The sequence below is a fragment of the Phyllosticta citribraziliensis genome, assembly GCF_038025025.1.
Source record: "Phyllosticta citribraziliensis strain CPC 17464 chromosome Unknown J3D65scaffold_7, whole genome shotgun sequence".
In the NCBI taxonomy this organism is placed as follows: Eukaryota; Fungi; Ascomycota; class Dothideomycetes; order Botryosphaeriales; family Phyllostictaceae; genus Phyllosticta; species Phyllosticta citribraziliensis.
In genome coordinates, this window is record NW_027117344.1 from 1626093 (window position 1) to 1643926 (window position 17834).

Sequence of the window (17834 nt, forward strand, 5' to 3'; positions counted from 1 at the left end):
GACACACCTCAGCCTCATCTGGACCCTTGAACGTCGACCGTCGCCATTGCTCTTCCACCTCAGCATTCCACCCTGTCGCACGCAAACAATGCCAGGCTTTGTTCCTGCTGCTAATCACTCGCAAATAATCCGACCAGCACTCGCTTCAGCTGGCTGCACTGGCGCCCTTAGGCCTGCCAAGCGCGCATCAAGTCCGCGCAGGGGTTACGTCGTTGGCATTTCTCTTCCTATACGTCTGAGCTGCACCGCCTTGGTTCCCATCTGACCTCTCGCTACATGATCGCCTCCAACACGCCTCCTTACCCGACTATTGCTCCAGCTCGGCCTTTCTACGTGCTGCCGGGCCCACCAAGGAGCGCAAACCTGCGCACGATGCTGGGTCCAATCTCGTCGTACTCGGCTTTTGTGTGACAGTAGCTCCTGAATTCCGGCGTCTGACCTAGCAGGCTGCCACCAAACCAGGGACCATGCCTTTGCCTCTTGTGTGTAATGACTTGCACATCCAGTCCACCGCTCTTCGCTCCGCCGCTCCTCGCCTCTGACGCCTTGATACGCGCGTCCACCAGGTGCCGAATGTCACGTTGCAAACGGCGTCCAAAGTCCTTGTACAACGTCGAACCTCCAGAGAGCACAATGTTCTTGTAGAGACCGCGCCTCACGTCGATGGGGCTGGTCTGGATCACTGTGTCCACAATGTTTGGCAGAGGGGTGAGGAAGTCGCTCGAATATATTTCGGGGTTGAAGAAGATTTCCGGAGCCAGGAAGCGCTCGTATCCAACGTCGACGTTGACGGTCCTGCCGTTGGGGTACTTGACTTCGTGCTTGGCAAATCTTTCCGGTTCTCTGTCGAATCGCGAGAATTCCTTGACAATATCCGGGCAAACATAGCAGTATTCTTCCTTTATCCTCTCAGCAGTCTTCAGGCTGCTATCTGGCTCGCCCCTGTCACGCAGGAGTTGCTGCACAAAATAGGTAATGTCTCGGCCGGCAATGGGAATACTCTTGATGCTGGACCCAATGACGTACCCCTCGGCAACGGGAATGACGTGCGTCACGCCCTCACCGGAGTCAATGACGGTACCAGTGAGTGATCTATCCTGCACCTTGGAGGACGTCCAGGAAGCGGCCAGGGCAAGGACAGCCTGCACCGCAATGTAAAGACCTGCGCAGTTGAACGACTCGAACATGATTTCTGCCGTGTTCTCGCGGTTTTCGGGAGGGTTCAACGGGGGCTCGGTGAGCAGGAAATAGTGATCCTCGGGCTCGACGCGAAGGTACTTGAAAATGGAGTTGGACCAGAAACGCTCCATGTGATCCTATATGGAAATTAGAGGTTGGTCATACGTAGAAGTAAAAGGCTTGGACGTACCCAGTTTTCAATCTGGCCGTGTCGAATAGGGTAGTGGATGCCATAGCCTAGTCGAACTCAGTACCATGTCCCAAAAATGCGTCGTCAGACTTGATGGTCGTACCAGGACCGGAGGATGCCGCCAGAGCTTCGTCGCCAATGAAGAAATCAAGGTCCTCAGTGCCGCGCTTCATCGACAAGTGGCCACCGGGTCCAGCGCCGCCAGTGAGAAAAGAGGGCTTGTTGGCAATGGCAGGTCGGCCAGAGCCAGAGCCACCTGCACCTCCGGTAGGGCCTTTAGTCGCAATGGCGGTGGGGAAGACGAAGGACGGGGAGTCATTTCCAGCAAAACCTAGGGAAGATTAGCAGGCTGGGCCGGTAGATGATGCATTGAAGCGTCGGACCTAGCTTGGAGTATCCCGTGCCGCTGCAAAGACGATGGTTAGCTCAGGTGTGGGCGGGCCAGGGCGAGGGGCTCGGGGGAGCTCACTTGTCCATGACAACGGCCGGTGTTTGGGCGGCCATTCCGAGGGACTGCGGACGACGATGACTCGGAAGAAGATGGGTGCTGGAGGCGGGGCGGGTGTTGAGGCGTATGGGTTGCGACGGTGGCTACCTAGCCAGTATAGGTCGGGGGTGGTGTCGTAGGTAGCTGCCGTGGACGCGCGCGGGCAGATGGAGCCTAATTCGTCAACGCCCACTCGGCGCCCCGCTGAGCCAGGCGTCATTCCGCCGCGCCCACGCCAAGTCCACCCACCTCACCTCGTAGGTAGCAGGGCAGGTTCCGCCGGCCGGAGCGGAGGGCCTGCTGTACGGTACCTCATCTTGTCGTGGTCACCATGCTCTGTTTGATCGTGTCATCTCTACCAAGTGCGCTTTGCTGCACATCGAGCTCGGTCAAGTCGCTCGAAGACGAGGAACGGATATTCCAAGGAAGGAAGAAGCTCGTAGGCATGGGCGATTGACAACACCCATCGTTCCATTCCGTCAAAGGCAAAGAGTTGGCGTGGCCGCGGTGAATCTACCTGCGTTGATAGACGATACATGCACAGGGAGCAGCGATGTCGCGCTGAATGCCCGAGTGCCTGCTGTTCTTGCCCGCCCGTCGCTCCCACGAGAGGACGTAGAAGGAGCTCAACTCGTCTGCGCCGACAACCCATCCCAATCCTCTTCTCCTCGTCCACCACGCAAAACCTACGACACCCCGCCATTACTGCCGCACATGGTTCCGTGATTTATTTCCGGGTGGAGGCAGCCATTCTTTCGGACGCTTTTTGTCTTTTTGCAATTCCATCTTCATCCCCTCGCACCTCTGTGCAGGCCTCACCTCGAAAACCTCAGCCCTTGCGATTCAAGCCCACCATCTGCTCTATACCGAGTCTCGACCACTCTTCCGTTACCCTGGAGCCCTCCGCTTTCTCTTCTGCCCACCAAAGGCCCCCGGCCTCGTTCCCGTGGCGTCACCTGCGTCTTCCGCTAAACCACTCTACACCATCTTCTCTCACCTTGCAGATCACTGTCCCGCCAAACTTTGGTCAAACTGGGGTCGACAAACGAGTCCATCGTTGACTTAGAGGACAAAAGAAGGCATAGTTTGGGGCGCCGCCTGTCTCTTTGGAAGAGCGCCAGAGCACAAACTTTGCGTCAAAGAAACACTGCATCCTCTGGAACACCATATCAGATCTCACCACCCTCTGCAGACGGTTCAATGGCACACCGGAGCGGTAGAAGCCGCAGAGGTGGTGACATATGTGCCATATTCGTCCATGCCGGAGCCGGCTACCACAGCGTCAACAACGAAGGCCTGCATCTCCAAGCTTGCAACGAGTGGGTCATCATGGCATATTTGGAAATTTTGATTGCTGATTTCAAACACAGTGCTGCGAAAGCTGCCATGGCGGTGCTCCAAAACGGTGGCACTGCCGTCGACGCTGTTGAGATCGCCATCAAAGTCCTGGAGGACCGAGAAATCACCAATGCCGGCTATGGTAGCAACCTTGCCATAGATGGTGTCGTTGAATGCGACGCCATTATGGTAGACCACTACGGACGAAGTGGAGGAGTGGGTGCCGTTGCCCGTAAGTCCAAGTAATTCTTCACCGTTGTAACATGGCAATTAATTGAAACAGAGATAAAAAATCCTATTTCCCTGGCTCGTGTGGTCTTGGACCACACCACGCAGCCGCTGCTCCTCAAGCGCGTCCCACCAAATCTGCTGGTCGCCCAGGGAGCTACCGATTTCGCCTTTGAGCAGGGACTGTCAGTCCTTCCGCACGATGCCCTTGTTTCCCCTGCGGCTAGAGAGCGATGGATCAAGTGGAGGTCTGATCTCAAGAACGCTGAAAGAAAAGCCCGCCAATCTCTGGCGAGCCCAGTATCCTCCTCACCAAGCTGGGCTGATGATCTCAACCCTCAACAAGAAGAACTTGTGCGCACCAAGATGCGCAAACAACATACTTCAAACATGCTTCGGGGACGTGTAGAAGTCAACAACATACCAGCGACCCCGTCACCTGCTTCCAAGCACATGCTCTCGCCTGGATCACGCGGTACGACATGATGAGCCTCCAATACCCATTGTGATGCCGATTGCTGATACTTCTCACTGGCAGAACCCAATCGCTCAACGGCTCCAAGACCTGCGTCACTCTCCGAAGCTGCACAGAACCCACTCATCAATAGCACGCAGACTGTTCCAACCCTGGCGTCTTATCAAGATGCAAAAGAAGCCATGGAGAGCGGCTCCAGTCCCGATATGGAAATGAGCGATGTCGACGACAGCTCTAATTTACTTTTCGACGGCTACAAGAAGAGGAAAAAGCAAAGGTCAGGAACTAGGCATGATGGATCAGAATTTTCGGATTCGGAGAGCTCAGGGACTTTGCAATTGCCATCCTTGACACCTAGTCCTCCTGCTGCGGAGTTGCCTTCTGCGGAGAAGCGGCCGCTCCCAGGCACACCCCTTGGTACTCCAACACTTGCGCGAACGAGTACAAATCTCAATCACGTTATTGAGCATGCGCCTCTGCCCCCCGAGCCTGATCAGGCCGAGATGCAGCCTGAAAATGTCGACGAGGACATGGACACAAGAGAAGACAACATTACCGACACCGTGGGTGCGGTTGCAGTTGATTGCTTTGGCAACATAGCATGCGGAGCATCATCCGGAGGCATTGGCATGAAGTATCGAGGTCGCATTGGTCCGGCCGCCCTGGTAGGCGTCGGAGCGCATGTAGTGCCGAATGCTTCTGAGGACAAGGAAAAGGTCTCAGTGGCAACTGTGACCAGCGGCACGGGAGAGCACATGGCCACTACGATGGCTGCCACGGTTTGCTCCGAGCGGCTCTACTACAACAAGATGAGAGGCAAAGAGGGACAGTTGGAGAGTGTCGATGAAGAGGAGGTCATCAGTTCTATGATACAGAAGGATTTCATGGGTATGACTGACGCTCTCTTACTGCATTCTGTCAGGTCGGAACTGACAAAACAACAGGTCATCCAAGCGTCCTGAACAGCAACTCTGCTGGCGCGATCGGTGTCCTCAGCGTCAAAAAGACACGAGACGGAATTTATCTCTATTTCGGTCACAACACGGACTCCTTTGTAAGTTTCATTTCCAGGGTTTGCATTTGCATTGAAATGATGCTGATCTACTCTAATCCAGGCGCTCGCATCGATGCACTCCGATGAGGACCGCCCACAATGCACCATGTCGCGCAGCACGGGTAACGGTGCAATTGCTCAAGGGGGTCGTTGTTTGAGGTATCGCCGCAAGAAGAAGCACTGATCAGTTGCGACAACTACTGGCTCAGTATTTGTCGAGATCGACCGAGGCTCTCTTCGCCCTCTTCTTCCTACCTTCGTCTCTCCACCCCTTTACCCCTCATCCTCCGTAACCTGCTTAATCTCTCTACAATCTCCGTTATCATGATGACGTGGCGTGTTTGGGTGGAGCGTGGCGTGGCATGAGATGGTCTTGCATAATCTGGACCATTCGATTTTCCCTTCTCTCCTCTTTCATCATTATCCTAGCCAAAAAGACTGGTACGTGTGGCGCAGGAGAGGTCCGAATGACAGATCGGCCTGCGGTAGGGTGGCCCAAGGGAAGTGAGTTTAGCTCAAGTAGTGGTGGCGGAAAAGAAACCTATTGCTCGGAAAAGTTGGAGAAGCTCTGGAGCCTTGATGAGTGTGAGATATCGTTCTGCTCTTGTTGTGCCTGGAATGCTTGTTGCGGTTCAGTTGGCCACACTGGTGAGGATATTTAGAGTTGTGGACTTTGAACCTCGCGACCAAGGCGCCCCGTCATCAGTCATGTCTTCGCTGCATGCTTCCACCATCCTCCCATCCAGACCCAAGTCACTTCGAAGAGACATCATTCCCTGTCTATTAAATGCTCGACTGGGGAGCAGCTTACCCTATCTTGCTTGCACAATGTGATGTTCAACATTCTCCTTCCACTCACATGCAATAACGTGTGCAGCACGTGTATCTGCAGTCAGGTTCCTAGCCCTTGGCATTTGGTGTCTGGTGATTGACATGGAATCTGACGTGACACTTTGACAAAGCCATCTACATGCTTGTGCACGAAGTTCCCTTCTTTTCTCTGCGTATAAAGCGTCGACGCATATGCCACAGACTTCACAACAACAATCGACCGGTGGTCGGGAGATTGTAAGCGAAGGACAGTTTCTTCAGACTTTGCTTCCGAGAACCAGGAGCTCAAGACTGGGTTTGTCGGGAGATGCAAACAAGACATGGACAAGAAGGTACGGCGCAGTTCTCGTTGAGGTTCTTCACTGCATAATGATGGCGAAGTGCCATAACCATCGGGACATGCACAGCCCCCGAACACTCCCGACGCGGACTTGCCAATATCCATGTCAGGAGCTGCATGAGTGTATCGGAAATGGCGAAGTGCTTGGCTGCTGTGACCGAGTTCGATGGCTCCGAAGTGCGTGGTTTCGACCTAAGTTTTGGCTTTCTTTAGCCTCGACGCACTTCTGATGAATTATTCCCGACGCTATCAACCCAAATTGAGCAGTGATAATGCTGACGAGAAGGAAGGAACGACGGAAGCTCTAGTCGGGTAGGCGGATGGACTGCCAGAAGAATGTATAGCCGCAAAAGTAGACCAAACAAGTGCCCCAATCCACTCCTCCGTGTCATTTACGCGGTTAGGAATCTCGATGAGTGTGAGTTGAGCGGGGGACGACGACACTTTTATACCAGGGCTGGTCTAGGGGCGTCGACGGAACACAAGCCACCCACTGCATCTGAATGGCTCGTGAACTTCACATGAGACTTGGATGATGCCGGAGACAGTGCGCGAGCAAGATGGAGCACGTGAAAAAACCAGATCCGGAAGTGCCCATCACCCCTGACGTCGACAGTCCTGGGCTAGACCACCGTATCTGCGTATAAATACCCGTGCACACCTGTCAAACTTCCTAGCTCTGCAAAGCAAGGCTTCTACCACTGTCGGTAAGCTTTTCATTCGCTCGTGGTTACTTTGGTGTGCGCTTTGGTTGTTTCTTTGAGCGCCGTGGCCTCGAGACCTCTTTCACGACCAGGTTGCTTTGAATCGCGCCGCAGGCCAGACATCTTCGAAGCTACTTGATGAATCAACCCATTTCCATTTGATGCATCCCGTCATCATCATATCATTCCCATCGCGAGCACGATACAAGCATGCCGTGGAGTCGAAAATCTACCCCTGAAATTGCTATCGCGCCGCTCCCCGCAACCGCGAGGGCGAGGCCCCAGTGCGAAGCGGTGATGTTTATCGAGTTCTGCCCGTGGCTTTGCGGCTCGGTGGCTGGTAGCCTTCGATCAATGTTAAAAGAGGATCAGGAGATGAGAACTAACAATGGCGGTGTGGTTTTCGATGGCCACTGGACCGAAAAATGCCTGGCCAGAGGAGATTCACTCCTATCCGCGCTGTGCAGTCCTGATTGCAAATGGCTTCCGGGCTTGGAGAATAGCAATCCAAAGGCCGCTCATCTTTGAAAGTGACCTCCGTTTCCCTTCAACGGTGAGTCGTGACACAGTTCTCCAGCGGTACGGATCACGATGGCTTTTTGCTGGACAGACGCTATGGAAGATCTCCAAAAGTGTTCCGGAAAGCTTTGGCTGGACTCACACGAAGAGAAAGTAAGTCTGGCTCCCAGCACATCAAAAAAGTCAGCACTGGTTTAGCGTACTCATCCGACGCGGTCGAACTGTTTTGTAGTTTTGCTGCTGCTGCCGCCGTTGTTGCCGCCGCCGCCGCCACCGCCGCCACAGCCGCCCTTCACCTGCCTTTTTGCTCGCCGTCTCTTCTTTGCTTTCTGCATTCATCGCCGTCTATTGCTTCACCATCAGCTTCCTATGCTGAAAGCATCCAGACTCTCAAATCAAATTCAGCTTCGATGTTGCTCTCTGTTGTTGATCAGACTTGACGAGGAGTCCCTGGTGATTGTGTGAGCGGACGGACCGATTGCAAGTAGACACGATATGAGCATTGAAAGGCCTTAGATGTTAGTAACCCGCTAATCAGCGAGACCGTTTTTGATTTTAGTGTTTGGTTTGCATACAAGTCATCTTTGAAACCCTAAACAGTGAGAGAAATGAGGTGAAGCGAACGATGGGAAGAGAAATTTCCAGCCACCCTCTACCTTCCGCATCTTCTACCCACAACACCCAATCGTCCTGCTTCCAATTTAGTCTATTTCAGGAGGTCAATTCAATTTACCGAAGTGGCTTTTGATGTCTTTCCGGTATTCGACTCGCAGAGCCGCGTCTTCCTTGCAGGCGGACACCTTACTCCCGCTTTTTGCCCATTCTCGGCAGGCACAACCACAGGAGCCAGCAAACAGCCAACAAGGCCAAGATGATGGGCTGAAGCACAGCGACACCTTTGGCCTGTGCAACGGCACCAACAGCGAAGGGAAACACGGCTGCACCACCTCCTCCGAATGCAGCGGCGAAGCCGATTGCGCTGACATGCAAGTGGCGTGGTAGGAGCCTCGTCGCAACGACGACGACGGAGGGGAACATCGGACCCAGGAAGAATCCCTGAAAAGCGACTGCAATGGCTGAGAGCAGAAAAGACGGCACCAGCCAGAAAAGAAGCTCGAGAGCCATGCAGATGGGAAGGTAGATCTATGCCTCAATATTAGCAGTGATTCGAGAGACAGGGGCAAGCGCACGCACGCTGATGGCCAGCTTCTCCCCAATCCTGGGGGTAATGAAACCCAAGACGACCCTGCCAACGGCCATGCCTAGCCAAAATCCCGTAGCTGTCATACCACTGGCGAAAGCGCCACCGTCCCTGACCCTGATCATAAAGGTGGTGATCCAGCCACCCAGGCCGACCTCTGTGCCTACGTAGCCGAGAAGGAACAGAGAGCAAAGCCAAGTCACGCGGGCCGATGGCCTCCTGAGCAGTGCCTCCCAGAGGCGACTGTCACTTGAACCAGGAGTCTTTGGGTTCGCGGCGCGGAACTCAGCGGCGTCTGCGGTCCAGAACGACCAAAGACATAGCCCCAGTTCAAGAGCGGCGGCGCCAATCTGTTCTGTTAGTCATGGCTCTTCTCAGAAGAATGTTGGCTCGGCGTCTTACCATCACGTAATAGAAGTGGTACCATGGCAGCTTGGCCGAGACGATCATGCTGGTTGCGAGCAACGGACTAAGAGTGGCACCGAGGCTGTAGAAGCCATGTAGGACGCCAAGGACCTCGTTTGCGTTTGCCATGTTGCCCATCCAAGCATTCCAACCAGCATCCTGGATGCCGTTGCCGAATCCTGCCAGCATAAAGGTGACGACCAGGACTGGATATGGAGGGTGAAGCGCAATGATCACATAGGCAATGACGTGGGCGAGAGGTCCAAGGAATCCAACGCCTCGTTGGCCAAACTTGAGATGGACGACATTGTTGAGGAGGGCGCTGGCTGTGTATCCGACCAGAGGAGACAAGAAGACGAGGGAGATGACGATGTAGGTCAGGTGGTAGTACTCTTCCATGTAGACAAGCAAAGCTCCGTAGGCGGCATCGTTGGCGCCCATGACAAACATGGAGAAGAAGCAGGCAAAGCTTCGGAAAATGTTGACACGGGGGTTGTTCCATTGTTGCAGCTTTTCACTAGCAGTTGGCGGAGACGGGAGAGCCTCGACTGCGTTGTCGTTTTGGGGGATGCTTCGAAGAGACAGTTCGCGTCTGCTGAGTTCGCCATCATGGCTAGGGCGGAAGGCAGAACTGCTTCTTGAAGGAGCATTCTGGATGCTCAAGCTGTGGGCTCTTTCGGGCTTTTGAAGCTTGACGGATGGAGGTCTGGAAGCAGGCTCGTATGGCTGCTCTTGGAGCTCAATGACACAAGTGGACGAGCCGCCATGATTGGCGGACATTGACGCCATGGCGTCGGAGTTCCAACGAAAAAATTGGAAACCAAGACGAGAAGTAAGGCGGAGAAAGTGGACAAAGAGTACTGCAGGACGGCGATGAGGAGAACTGGTCAAGGTCTGGAAAGAGGAGCTGGTCGGTCGAATTTGAAGGCCTCAGAGGTCCAGTCGAAGGATCGGTCAGAGCAAGAGGAAAAGGACATCTGGCAAGAATGCAAAGTTGACTCATTAGGCATGCATGACAGCCACCAGCAGAGCTGCAGAGACCACACGGTGTCGCAATGAGATCTGGGGAATAGGAAAAGCTTCCATGGCCATAGGTACGGTACGGTAGCCATGGCCGCGGGGATCAGCCCAACCTGGGGAATCGACCCACCTGAGGGACTGGGGCGGCATATCCTCGTCTAAACTCCGGCCCGGCAAACCGCCGTGGGGATACCGATTGGCTCCCAACTTTTCCCCGCCGTCGCTTTCCTGCCGTGCACTTGGTGGTGACATTCAGATTCAAAGTGCGGATGGAATGGAGTGTTGCTCGGTGAAATTTGCCCGGAATCACCGTGTACCTTGGCACCCGACCTGACCTTGCGCACAGCCGCCCGTGACGCCATCCATCTGTTCTGGTCTGGTCTGGCGCGGCACCCCAGCAACTTCACCGCCCTGCTCACCGCATCCAGCAGCTTGGCTTACTCATACACCAAGCCAACCGTCCGGGGTCCATCTTTGACCTTCTGACAACCACCAGCCTTTCTTGTTTGTCGCTTGTGCTCGCAGCCATGGAAGCTGTCGACGCGACCGAACGCGAGTACAAAGGCTCCGATGGTATGCTGCCTCAGCCGCGCCGTGTGTCCCAGAAACTGATCCAACCCTCTCCCAGGCCCTCCTCCGTCACTGCTCACAATTGTCTTCGACACAAATCCTCACGCTTGGTCATACCTCTCGTCCTCGCTTCCTCTCTCAAAAGCAATTGCAAATCTGCTGGTCTTCATAAATGCCCATCTTGCCATCAACTCGGCCAATCAAGTTGCTGTCATCGCAAGTCACTCGCAGAAGACGGCCTGGCTGTATCCCACCCCGAGCCCGCCAAAACCAAGACGGAAACCCCTTGAGAATGGACAAAATGGCAGGCACACAGATGGAGACGGAGATGTTGAAATGTCCGACGGTCCCAAGCAGTCTGTATCGGCCGAGGATGCGAACAAATACCGTCCTTTTCGCAAGGTCGAGACGGAGATTCTCACAAACCTACGCAAGCTTACTTCGCAGACCTCAGAGGGTGATCTCAAGGCCACAACCACAACCATGATTGCAGGCGCTCTCACTGCAGCCCTAGCCTACATTTCCAAAGCAACCCTCAAGTCCGCACCCACCGCGAATGATGCCAACGCCGCGGATATCCTCACTGCCTCGACCCAAGGATCTACCCAACGCACAACTCTCACATCTCGCATCCTCGTAATAAGTGTATCAGGAGATTTGGCATCTCAGTACATCGCCGTCATGAACAGCATTTTTGCAGCACAGCGCCAGCGTATTCCCATTGACATACTCAAGTTGGCCGGCGACACCATACTCCTTCAACAAGCCTGCGACGCTACCGGAGGCATTTACATGAAGCCATCGGCACCACAGGGCCTGCTTCAATATCTCATGATGGCCTTCCTGCCGGACAAGACCGCTAGAAAGCACCTGGTATTGCCGAGTGCAGGAGAGGTCGACTTCAGAGCCGCGTGTTTCTGCCACAGACGAGTTGTGGACGTTGGATACGTGTGCTCTGTGTGCCTGAGCAGTAGGATTCCTCCCCATCCGCTGGACTTGGAAAGACTAACTCGAGCCCCAGTCTTCTGCGAGCCCTTGGCCGACCAGACGTGTCTGACTTGCGGATCCAAGCTCTCAATCTCGACCACCGCAAGTAAACCACCTGCTCTGATTGCCCGTAAGAGGAAGAAGAAGAAGAGGGTCCCGGGAGAGTCAACGCCTTCCGGCACTCCAGGCGGTGGGGCTACGCCAATCCCCTCGTAATTGATGACATGCAATTTTTCCTTGACTCCATTGGACGGCTCTCTCGCGCAAGATATCCCCTTGGCAGGTAAGGTTTCGGATCTTGGAGTACGGTGACTGGAGTTGGTCTTTGGGTAGTTTGGGACCTGGGAATGTTCTTTGCAGCTGCGTAGAGCGCAGTGTGGGCCGAATCGCGGTCATAGACATTCAAGAATGCGAGGATGCAGTCATGATGCAGTCAGCCAAGTCAAGGTCGTGAGAGCACAAGCATTGACTCGATCTAGGTCACATGGGGTCATCGGCCGCCTATTATTTCCGCATGCTGAGGTCCAGAGGCTCGCTTAACGCGCTGACAGGCGGGAACCGGTTCACGATGCACATCACCAGATGCAACGGTGCTACCGGCCACGGCGACTGGGGTAGCTCCATGTCCATCCTGGCAATAGATCTGCAGCTTCCCCTCGCGGCTACACAGCTCCCCGTGTTCTCCCCATGGCGAAATAGGTGCCCCGCATCTGTTGCCCCTCCACGACCAATGCCGTATTCCCACACGGACAGCCGACTCGCTCACCGTCGGACGGACTTTTCTACGCCGCATTGTTCCTGACCAGTGGGCACAAGATCCTGGTTGCAATGACGTTGGCCAGCACAGCAGTCACTCTCGGCGGCGCAGAATGTCGTCTTCGGCGTGACATTCACGCGAGAAAAACCGCTGTTGAACAATTCGAAGTGGTCACGGCAACGCGGACCAAGACCCTGTTCAGGAAGCTGTATAGGCGGGGGTCAATGGCCAGATGTTGGGTACTCTTTAAAAAGCGCACACCCATCCAATGCTCGAATCTGTTTGCCCGCCCTTCACTGTCTGCCCTGTCCCAGAGTCGTAGGGGCCTGCTTGTTGTGTCTCGTCGTCGGCCTTGATCCAGCTTCAGCGATTGGTGCCCAGGGTTCCCTGAACCAACATTATGAAGCTCTCTACGAGCTTGCTGGTGCTTACCAGCTTGACCGCCTCGACGCTCGCCCGCGTTATTGGTGGCAAGCCAAATCAATTTATCCAGCCCTACAAACGAGAGGTCTTGCAAGATATTGTACGTCGATTATTATTCGAAGACTGCTCCTTGGGATCCATCTGACTCACTGCGCAGGTCACTTGGGACGAGCATACCATCTTTGTCAACGGAGAGCGCGTGCTCTTCCTCAGCGGCGAATTTCATCCCTTTCGGTATGTTGCCAGACATAAGGCATAACAATTTGTTCCTGAAAACCATCCTTGCTAATACTTCTGGGGCAGTCTTCCGGTCCCATCTCTCTGGTTGGACGTCCTTCAGAAAATCAAAGCATTGGGATTCAATGGTGTCTCAATATACATTGATTGGGCGTTGCTTGAGGGAAAGTCTGGTAGTTTCGAGGCCGAGGGTGTCTTTGCACTAGAGCCTTTCTTTGAGGCCGCAAAAGCTGCAGGAATATACTTGATCGCGGTAAGCAGGTCTTTTGGGGAGACCAAGATGTCGGCTAATTGTATAGCGACCTGGCCCGTACATCAACGCCGAAGTATCTGGCGGTGGTTTCCCTGGATGGCTGCAGCGAGTCCCTGGCAGACTACGGACAAGGGACGAATCCTTTCTCAACGCCACAGAGAAGTGAGTCTTGTCGCATTAATCACGGATAGACTGGCTGACACTTCGAAGCTACGTCAAATCTATCAGCGAGATCGTTGCCAAAGCTCAAATCACCAATGGCGGACCAGTCATTCTACTGCAACCCGAGAATGAATACACTAGCGCAGACGAGACGGTGGTTCCCGAGTTTCCCGATGCGGTTTACTTTGAATACATCCAGGAGCAGTACCGGAACGCTGGCATCGTCGTCCCATTCATAAGCAACGATGCTCGTCCAGCTGGATACTTTACGCCAGGCTCGCCCGGTGGTGTTGACATGTACGTTTTCCATCCTGTCTTATGCCACAGACGCTCATGTTTCTAGCTATGGCTACGACGGATACCCGTTGGGCTTTGACTGTGCAAACCCCTACACTTGGCCAGATGGTAACTTGCCAACGGACCGCAACACCTTGCACGAGCAGCAGAGTCCGAACACGCCCCACTCGGTTTTGGAGTTCCAAGGTGGCTCCTTTGATCCATGGGGAGGCCTCGGATTTGATCAGTGCTCCGAACTCCTCAATCATGAATTCGAACGCGTGTTCTATAAGAACAACTACGGCTTTGGCATCACTCTTTTGAACATCTACATGGTAATTACAGTAGCTGGGGATTATTTATTTGGACTTATCGCTAACACATTGGAAGATTTTTGGTGGCACAAACTGGGGCAATTTGGGTAAGGAGGTCCTCTCCCGACTCAAACATTCGTGCTAACGGAATCAGGCCATCCCGGTGGTTACACCTCCTATGACTACGGTTCAGTCATCAGAGAGACCCGTGTCATCGATCGTGAAAAGTATAGCGAACTGAAACTACAGGCAAACTTCCTCCAAGTTTCCCCAGCCTACTGGACGGCTGAGGCTCAGAATGGCACAAACGGTTCCTTTACAGATACCAATGCTCTTCACGTCACGGCGCTTCTGGGCAACGTCACAAATTTTTACGTCATCCGGTTTGTGCGCATCGAAATCTGGCAGACTCCAGCTGACGAGAATCTCAGGCACTCTGCGTACAATTCGCTCGACTCGACCAACTACAAGTTCACAGCCCCGACGAGCGCCGGAAATCTCACCATTCCTCAGCTCAATAACACCTTGACCCTCAACGGACGCGACTCGAAGTTCCACGTCACTGACTACGACGTTGGTGAATACAACCTGTTGTACTCTACTGCTGAAATCTTCTCGTGGAAGAAGTACGACTCGAAGACGGTGCTCGTTGTCTATGGCGGCCCTGGCGAACAGCATGAAGCTGCCTTTACTGGCGTTGATGCTTCATTGGTTGAAGGTTCAGGAGTAAACATTGCCAAGAAGGGAGATGCCACTGTTCTCAACTGGCCTGTCTCAACGTCCCGAAAGATTGTTAAAGTTGGAGAGGATCTTTATGTCTACATTCTTGGTAAGTGTTTGTGGTAATCTCAACGCTTCATCTGCTTATTTCGAAATAGACCGCAACTCGGCCTACAACTACTGGGTCACTGATGACATTATCCTCAAGGCTGGCTACTTGATCCGCAATGCAACTGTGGATGCGGACAGTCTCAGCATCGTTGGCGATGTGAATGCCACCTCTACCCTCGAAGTCATTGGTGGAGCACCAAGCAAGTTGACTACCCTGACCTTCAATGGTGAGTCGGTGGCTTTCAACCAATCCTCACTCGGCGTTGTCTCGAGCTCGCTTTCATACTCTGCTCCGGAGCTGGACCTTCCTGATCTGAGCAGCCTTACCTGGAAGTACTTTGACACGGTTCCCGAATTGTCCAACACTTACTCGGACGAGGCCTGGACTTCTGCGTCTTTGGACTTCACCTACAACTCGCATCGCAATTTGACGACGCCCACGAGCCTTTACAGCAGCGACTATGGATATCACTATGGCGTCCTCCTCTACCGTGGCCACTTTACTGCCACTGGCGAGGAAAGCACTTTGTTCATCACTGCCCAAGGTGGCTCCGCCTCAGGCTTCACCGTCTGGGTCAACAGCACCTTTGTCGGGTCTTGGGCTGGTGCCGACTATGCGAACAACGGCAACGTAACGTTCAATCTACCCTCGCTCACCTCGGGCAGCAACTACGTCATCACAGTCGTCCTGGACACAACTGGCCTCGACGAAAATTGGACCGTCGGCGAGGAGGAAATGAAGACGCCGCGTGGCGTTATTTCCTACACGCTCTCGGGCCACTCTTCACAGAGCGATGTGGCTTGGAAGCTCACCGGCAACCTGGGCGGCGAAGACTACATCGACCACACGCGCGGCCCCTTGAATGAGGGAGGTCTTGCCGCTGAGCGCGCTGGCTATCACCTCCCCGGCGCCCCGACCGACTCCTGGAACGACGTGGTCGGCGGCCCGCTGGCCGGCCTCGACAAGCCGGGCGTCGCATTCTACGCGACCACGGTCGACCTGGACATCCCATCTGGCTGGGACGTGCCGCTGTCGTTTGTGTTTGGCAACAGCAGCAGCACTACCGGCTCCAACGGCACGTCGGCGGTGTACAGAGCGCAGCTGTGGGTCAACGGCTGGCAGTACGGCAAGTACGTGCACAACGTTGGCCCGCAGGACTCTTTCCCCGTGCCCGAGGGCATCTGGGACTACCAGGGCAGCAACTACGTTGCCGTGGCGCTGTGGGCGCTCGAGGAGGCTGGCGCAAAGCTTGAGAGCTTCACGCTCGAGGCTGGAACCCCCGTCAAGAGTGGCTATGGTCCCGTAACCGTGGTCGAAGGCGAGACGTGGAGTAAGAGAGAGGGAGTGTATTAGCGGCTGCGGATCTTTGTATATACATCCACTGATGTAGAATATGGCCCTCTTTGATCCCGTACTGGTGCCTGACCTTTATGTTTTTGCTGCTGATAACACATAACGCTTCGCCATACCAATTGCACTTCATCAACGAACGGTGTTCCGCATCAACAAAAACGCCATGCGATGAGCATCACCACAAGAAGATTACACTGGACCTCTGAGTACCCCTCCAATTCGCGATCCTTTTGCATTCAAAGGATCATGAAAAGGAAAAGTCAATCACTATAATTGAGCCGTTCTTTGGGGACACGCGGGCTCCAAGTGAAACTGAATGCTGACCGGTCCTCCCGATCTTCGCCCCCGTGGGCTCTGGGTCTTCTTGGAGAGACAAAAAGGACAGTGCAGGGATTTGGAGGAGAATTTATACCAAATGCCTGGAGCGCAGACGACGTTGTTCGCCAATCGCAGTGCACATTTGGATTGCGCATATGGCGAGACCTGGAGTCAAACAGAGCGCATCATTCGAACAGCAGGTTCTGAGCTTGTGATGCTACATGGAGCGCGTAAATCACGCACGAGACTCCGGTTGCGGACTCGACTCGTAACTCCGCGCGCCCTTTAAAGGACTTCTCTCGGGTATAAATGCTTGGTGATTCGACTTGGTCGTTGCTTACAGCCCAGCCCATACGCACTCCTTCCACTATTCTTGGGGTTGGCCAGGTACAGCTGTTGCTTTTCTTAGACTCCAAATTCATTAGTACATTGGTGGATTGCAATTTTGCGTGAAAGTCAGTATTAGCACGCACTAGTACTGCTGTCAGCCAACATTGTACTGTACATATACGATGTTGGAGCAAGGCTCTTCAACGAGAGGCTGGCTGTTGACTCAGTTGAAACAGAGGAATCCACATATCAGTGACATCGACTTTGAACCAGGAAAACCCGAGTACTACGCTAGCTTGCCTTTTTGTTCCAGAATGATCGACATGTTGGAAAAGGTTGTTTGTTTGGGGCATCGAAGTGGCTGACGGCGCAGTCTTTTATAGTCGACTCAGACTAGCGCTCGGGCCATTGCAGCACGGCTGGTCGGTCAGGTATCTTCATTTACACATGTGAATGTGGAATCATGAATACGGGCCCTCGTGGATCAATGACTGCTCTCTGAGCATGTGGTTTGCACGAGCCCACGTGGATACTCATGGGGCGCATACAAGGGACCAAGACTTGGTCATAAAGTCATGGAAGTCGTGGCACACACAACAGTCAACAAGAGTAGGCAGGGAATTGATCTCGTCCATTAGGGAGCATTCATTTTCTCTAACAGCTGACTGATGAGGAGCATTCATATACTATAACCGACACTAACAGGGAGCGTTCAAGGGCCGAGTGTAGTGATTGTAAGGTTGTGTGTGCCACGACTTTTGCTACCAAGCCTCGGACATATGTATAGAATGACGAGTGCAAATAAATTGGGTATCAAGAACAGAATCTGACTTAAATGACACACGAACAAGCGAATTCACCCTATCCATCTCCGTCGTCAAACAATTCTCGAGGTCTCTTGCGCCCCTTTTGTGATGGGTCAGAAACTCTCGACTCCACACTCAAGGGATTGCAACTCACTCTTAAAGACAAAGTCATCTTGCCATCACCCTGCTCTGGCTGCTGCTGTACTGACTTTTCGCCCTTCTGCTGGCCAGGACGCTCTGGCGTT

At 53.8% G+C, this 17834-nt stretch overlaps 7 protein-coding genes across 7 annotated transcripts; 5 read left to right on the forward strand and 2 right to left on the reverse strand.

Annotated features, from left to right (window-relative positions):
* Positions 1-48: 48 nt before the first annotated feature.
* Positions 49-2046, reverse strand: J3D65DRAFT_628015 (actin family). The gene is made up of 5 exons (XM_066800596.1): positions 1839-2046; positions 1753-1775; positions 1473-1700; positions 1370-1416; positions 49-1316 (listed from the first exon to the last, which is right to left on the reverse strand). Exons 1-5 carry the CDS (start codon positions 1871-1873, stop codon positions 330-332), a joined length of 1320 nt encoding a protein of 439 aa, XP_066654694.1. The 5' UTR covers positions 1874-2046; the 3' UTR covers positions 49-329.
* A 57-nt stretch (positions 2047-2103) lies between these two features.
* On the forward strand, positions 2104-2985 carry J3D65DRAFT_410897 (uncharacterized protein). Its single transcript, XM_066796011.1, has one exon. The coding sequence runs from the start codon at positions 2393-2395 to the stop codon at positions 2915-2917; it is 525 nt and encodes a 174-aa protein (XP_066654695.1). The 5' UTR covers positions 2104-2392; the 3' UTR covers positions 2918-2985.
* J3D65DRAFT_410939 (nucleophile aminohydrolase) lies at positions 2809-5224 on the forward strand. Its single transcript, XM_066796012.1, has 6 exons — positions 2809-3175; positions 3227-3426; positions 3478-3897; positions 3961-4785; positions 4842-4951; positions 5013-5224. The coding sequence occupies exons 1-6, from the start codon at positions 3057-3059 to the stop codon at positions 5133-5135; spliced, it is 1797 nt and encodes a 598-aa protein (XP_066654696.1). The 5' UTR covers positions 2809-3056; the 3' UTR covers positions 5136-5224.
* Positions 5225-7036: 1812 nt separating this feature from the next.
* J3D65DRAFT_604008 (uncharacterized protein) lies at positions 7037-7354 on the forward strand (the record flags this gene model as incomplete). Its single annotated transcript, XM_066798245.1, has 1 exon — positions 7037-7354. One exon carries the CDS (start codon positions 7037-7039, stop codon positions 7352-7354), a length of 318 nt encoding a protein of 105 aa, XP_066654697.1.
* Positions 7355-8146: 792 nt separating this feature from the next.
* J3D65DRAFT_554535 (major facilitator superfamily domain-containing protein) lies at positions 8147-9731 on the reverse strand (the record flags this gene model as incomplete). Its single annotated transcript, XM_066797187.1, has 3 exons — positions 8147-8488; positions 8540-8896; positions 8949-9731. The coding sequence occupies 3 exons, from the start codon at positions 9729-9731 to the stop codon at positions 8147-8149; spliced, it is 1482 nt and encodes a 493-aa protein (XP_066654698.1).
* Positions 9732-10402: 671 nt separating this feature from the next.
* On the forward strand, positions 10403-11878 carry J3D65DRAFT_410996 (RNA polymerase II transcription factor B subunit 4). The gene is made up of 3 exons (XM_066796014.1): positions 10403-10544; positions 10600-11511; positions 11563-11878. The coding sequence occupies exons 1-3, from the start codon at positions 10499-10501 to the stop codon at positions 11742-11744; spliced, it is 1140 nt and encodes a 379-aa protein (XP_066654699.1). The 5' UTR covers positions 10403-10498; the 3' UTR covers positions 11745-11878.
* A 625-nt stretch (positions 11879-12503) lies between these two features.
* J3D65DRAFT_410969 (beta-galactosidase precursor) lies at positions 12504-16417 on the forward strand. Its single transcript, XM_066796013.1, has 10 exons — positions 12504-12808; positions 12866-12942; positions 13012-13198; positions 13245-13360; positions 13409-13657; positions 13704-13971; positions 14027-14057; positions 14105-14333; positions 14382-14779; positions 14829-16417. Exons 1-10 carry the CDS (start codon positions 12686-12688, stop codon positions 16133-16135), a joined length of 2985 nt encoding a protein of 994 aa, XP_066654700.1. The 5' UTR covers positions 12504-12685; the 3' UTR covers positions 16136-16417.
* Positions 16418-17834: the final 1417 nt, after the last annotated feature.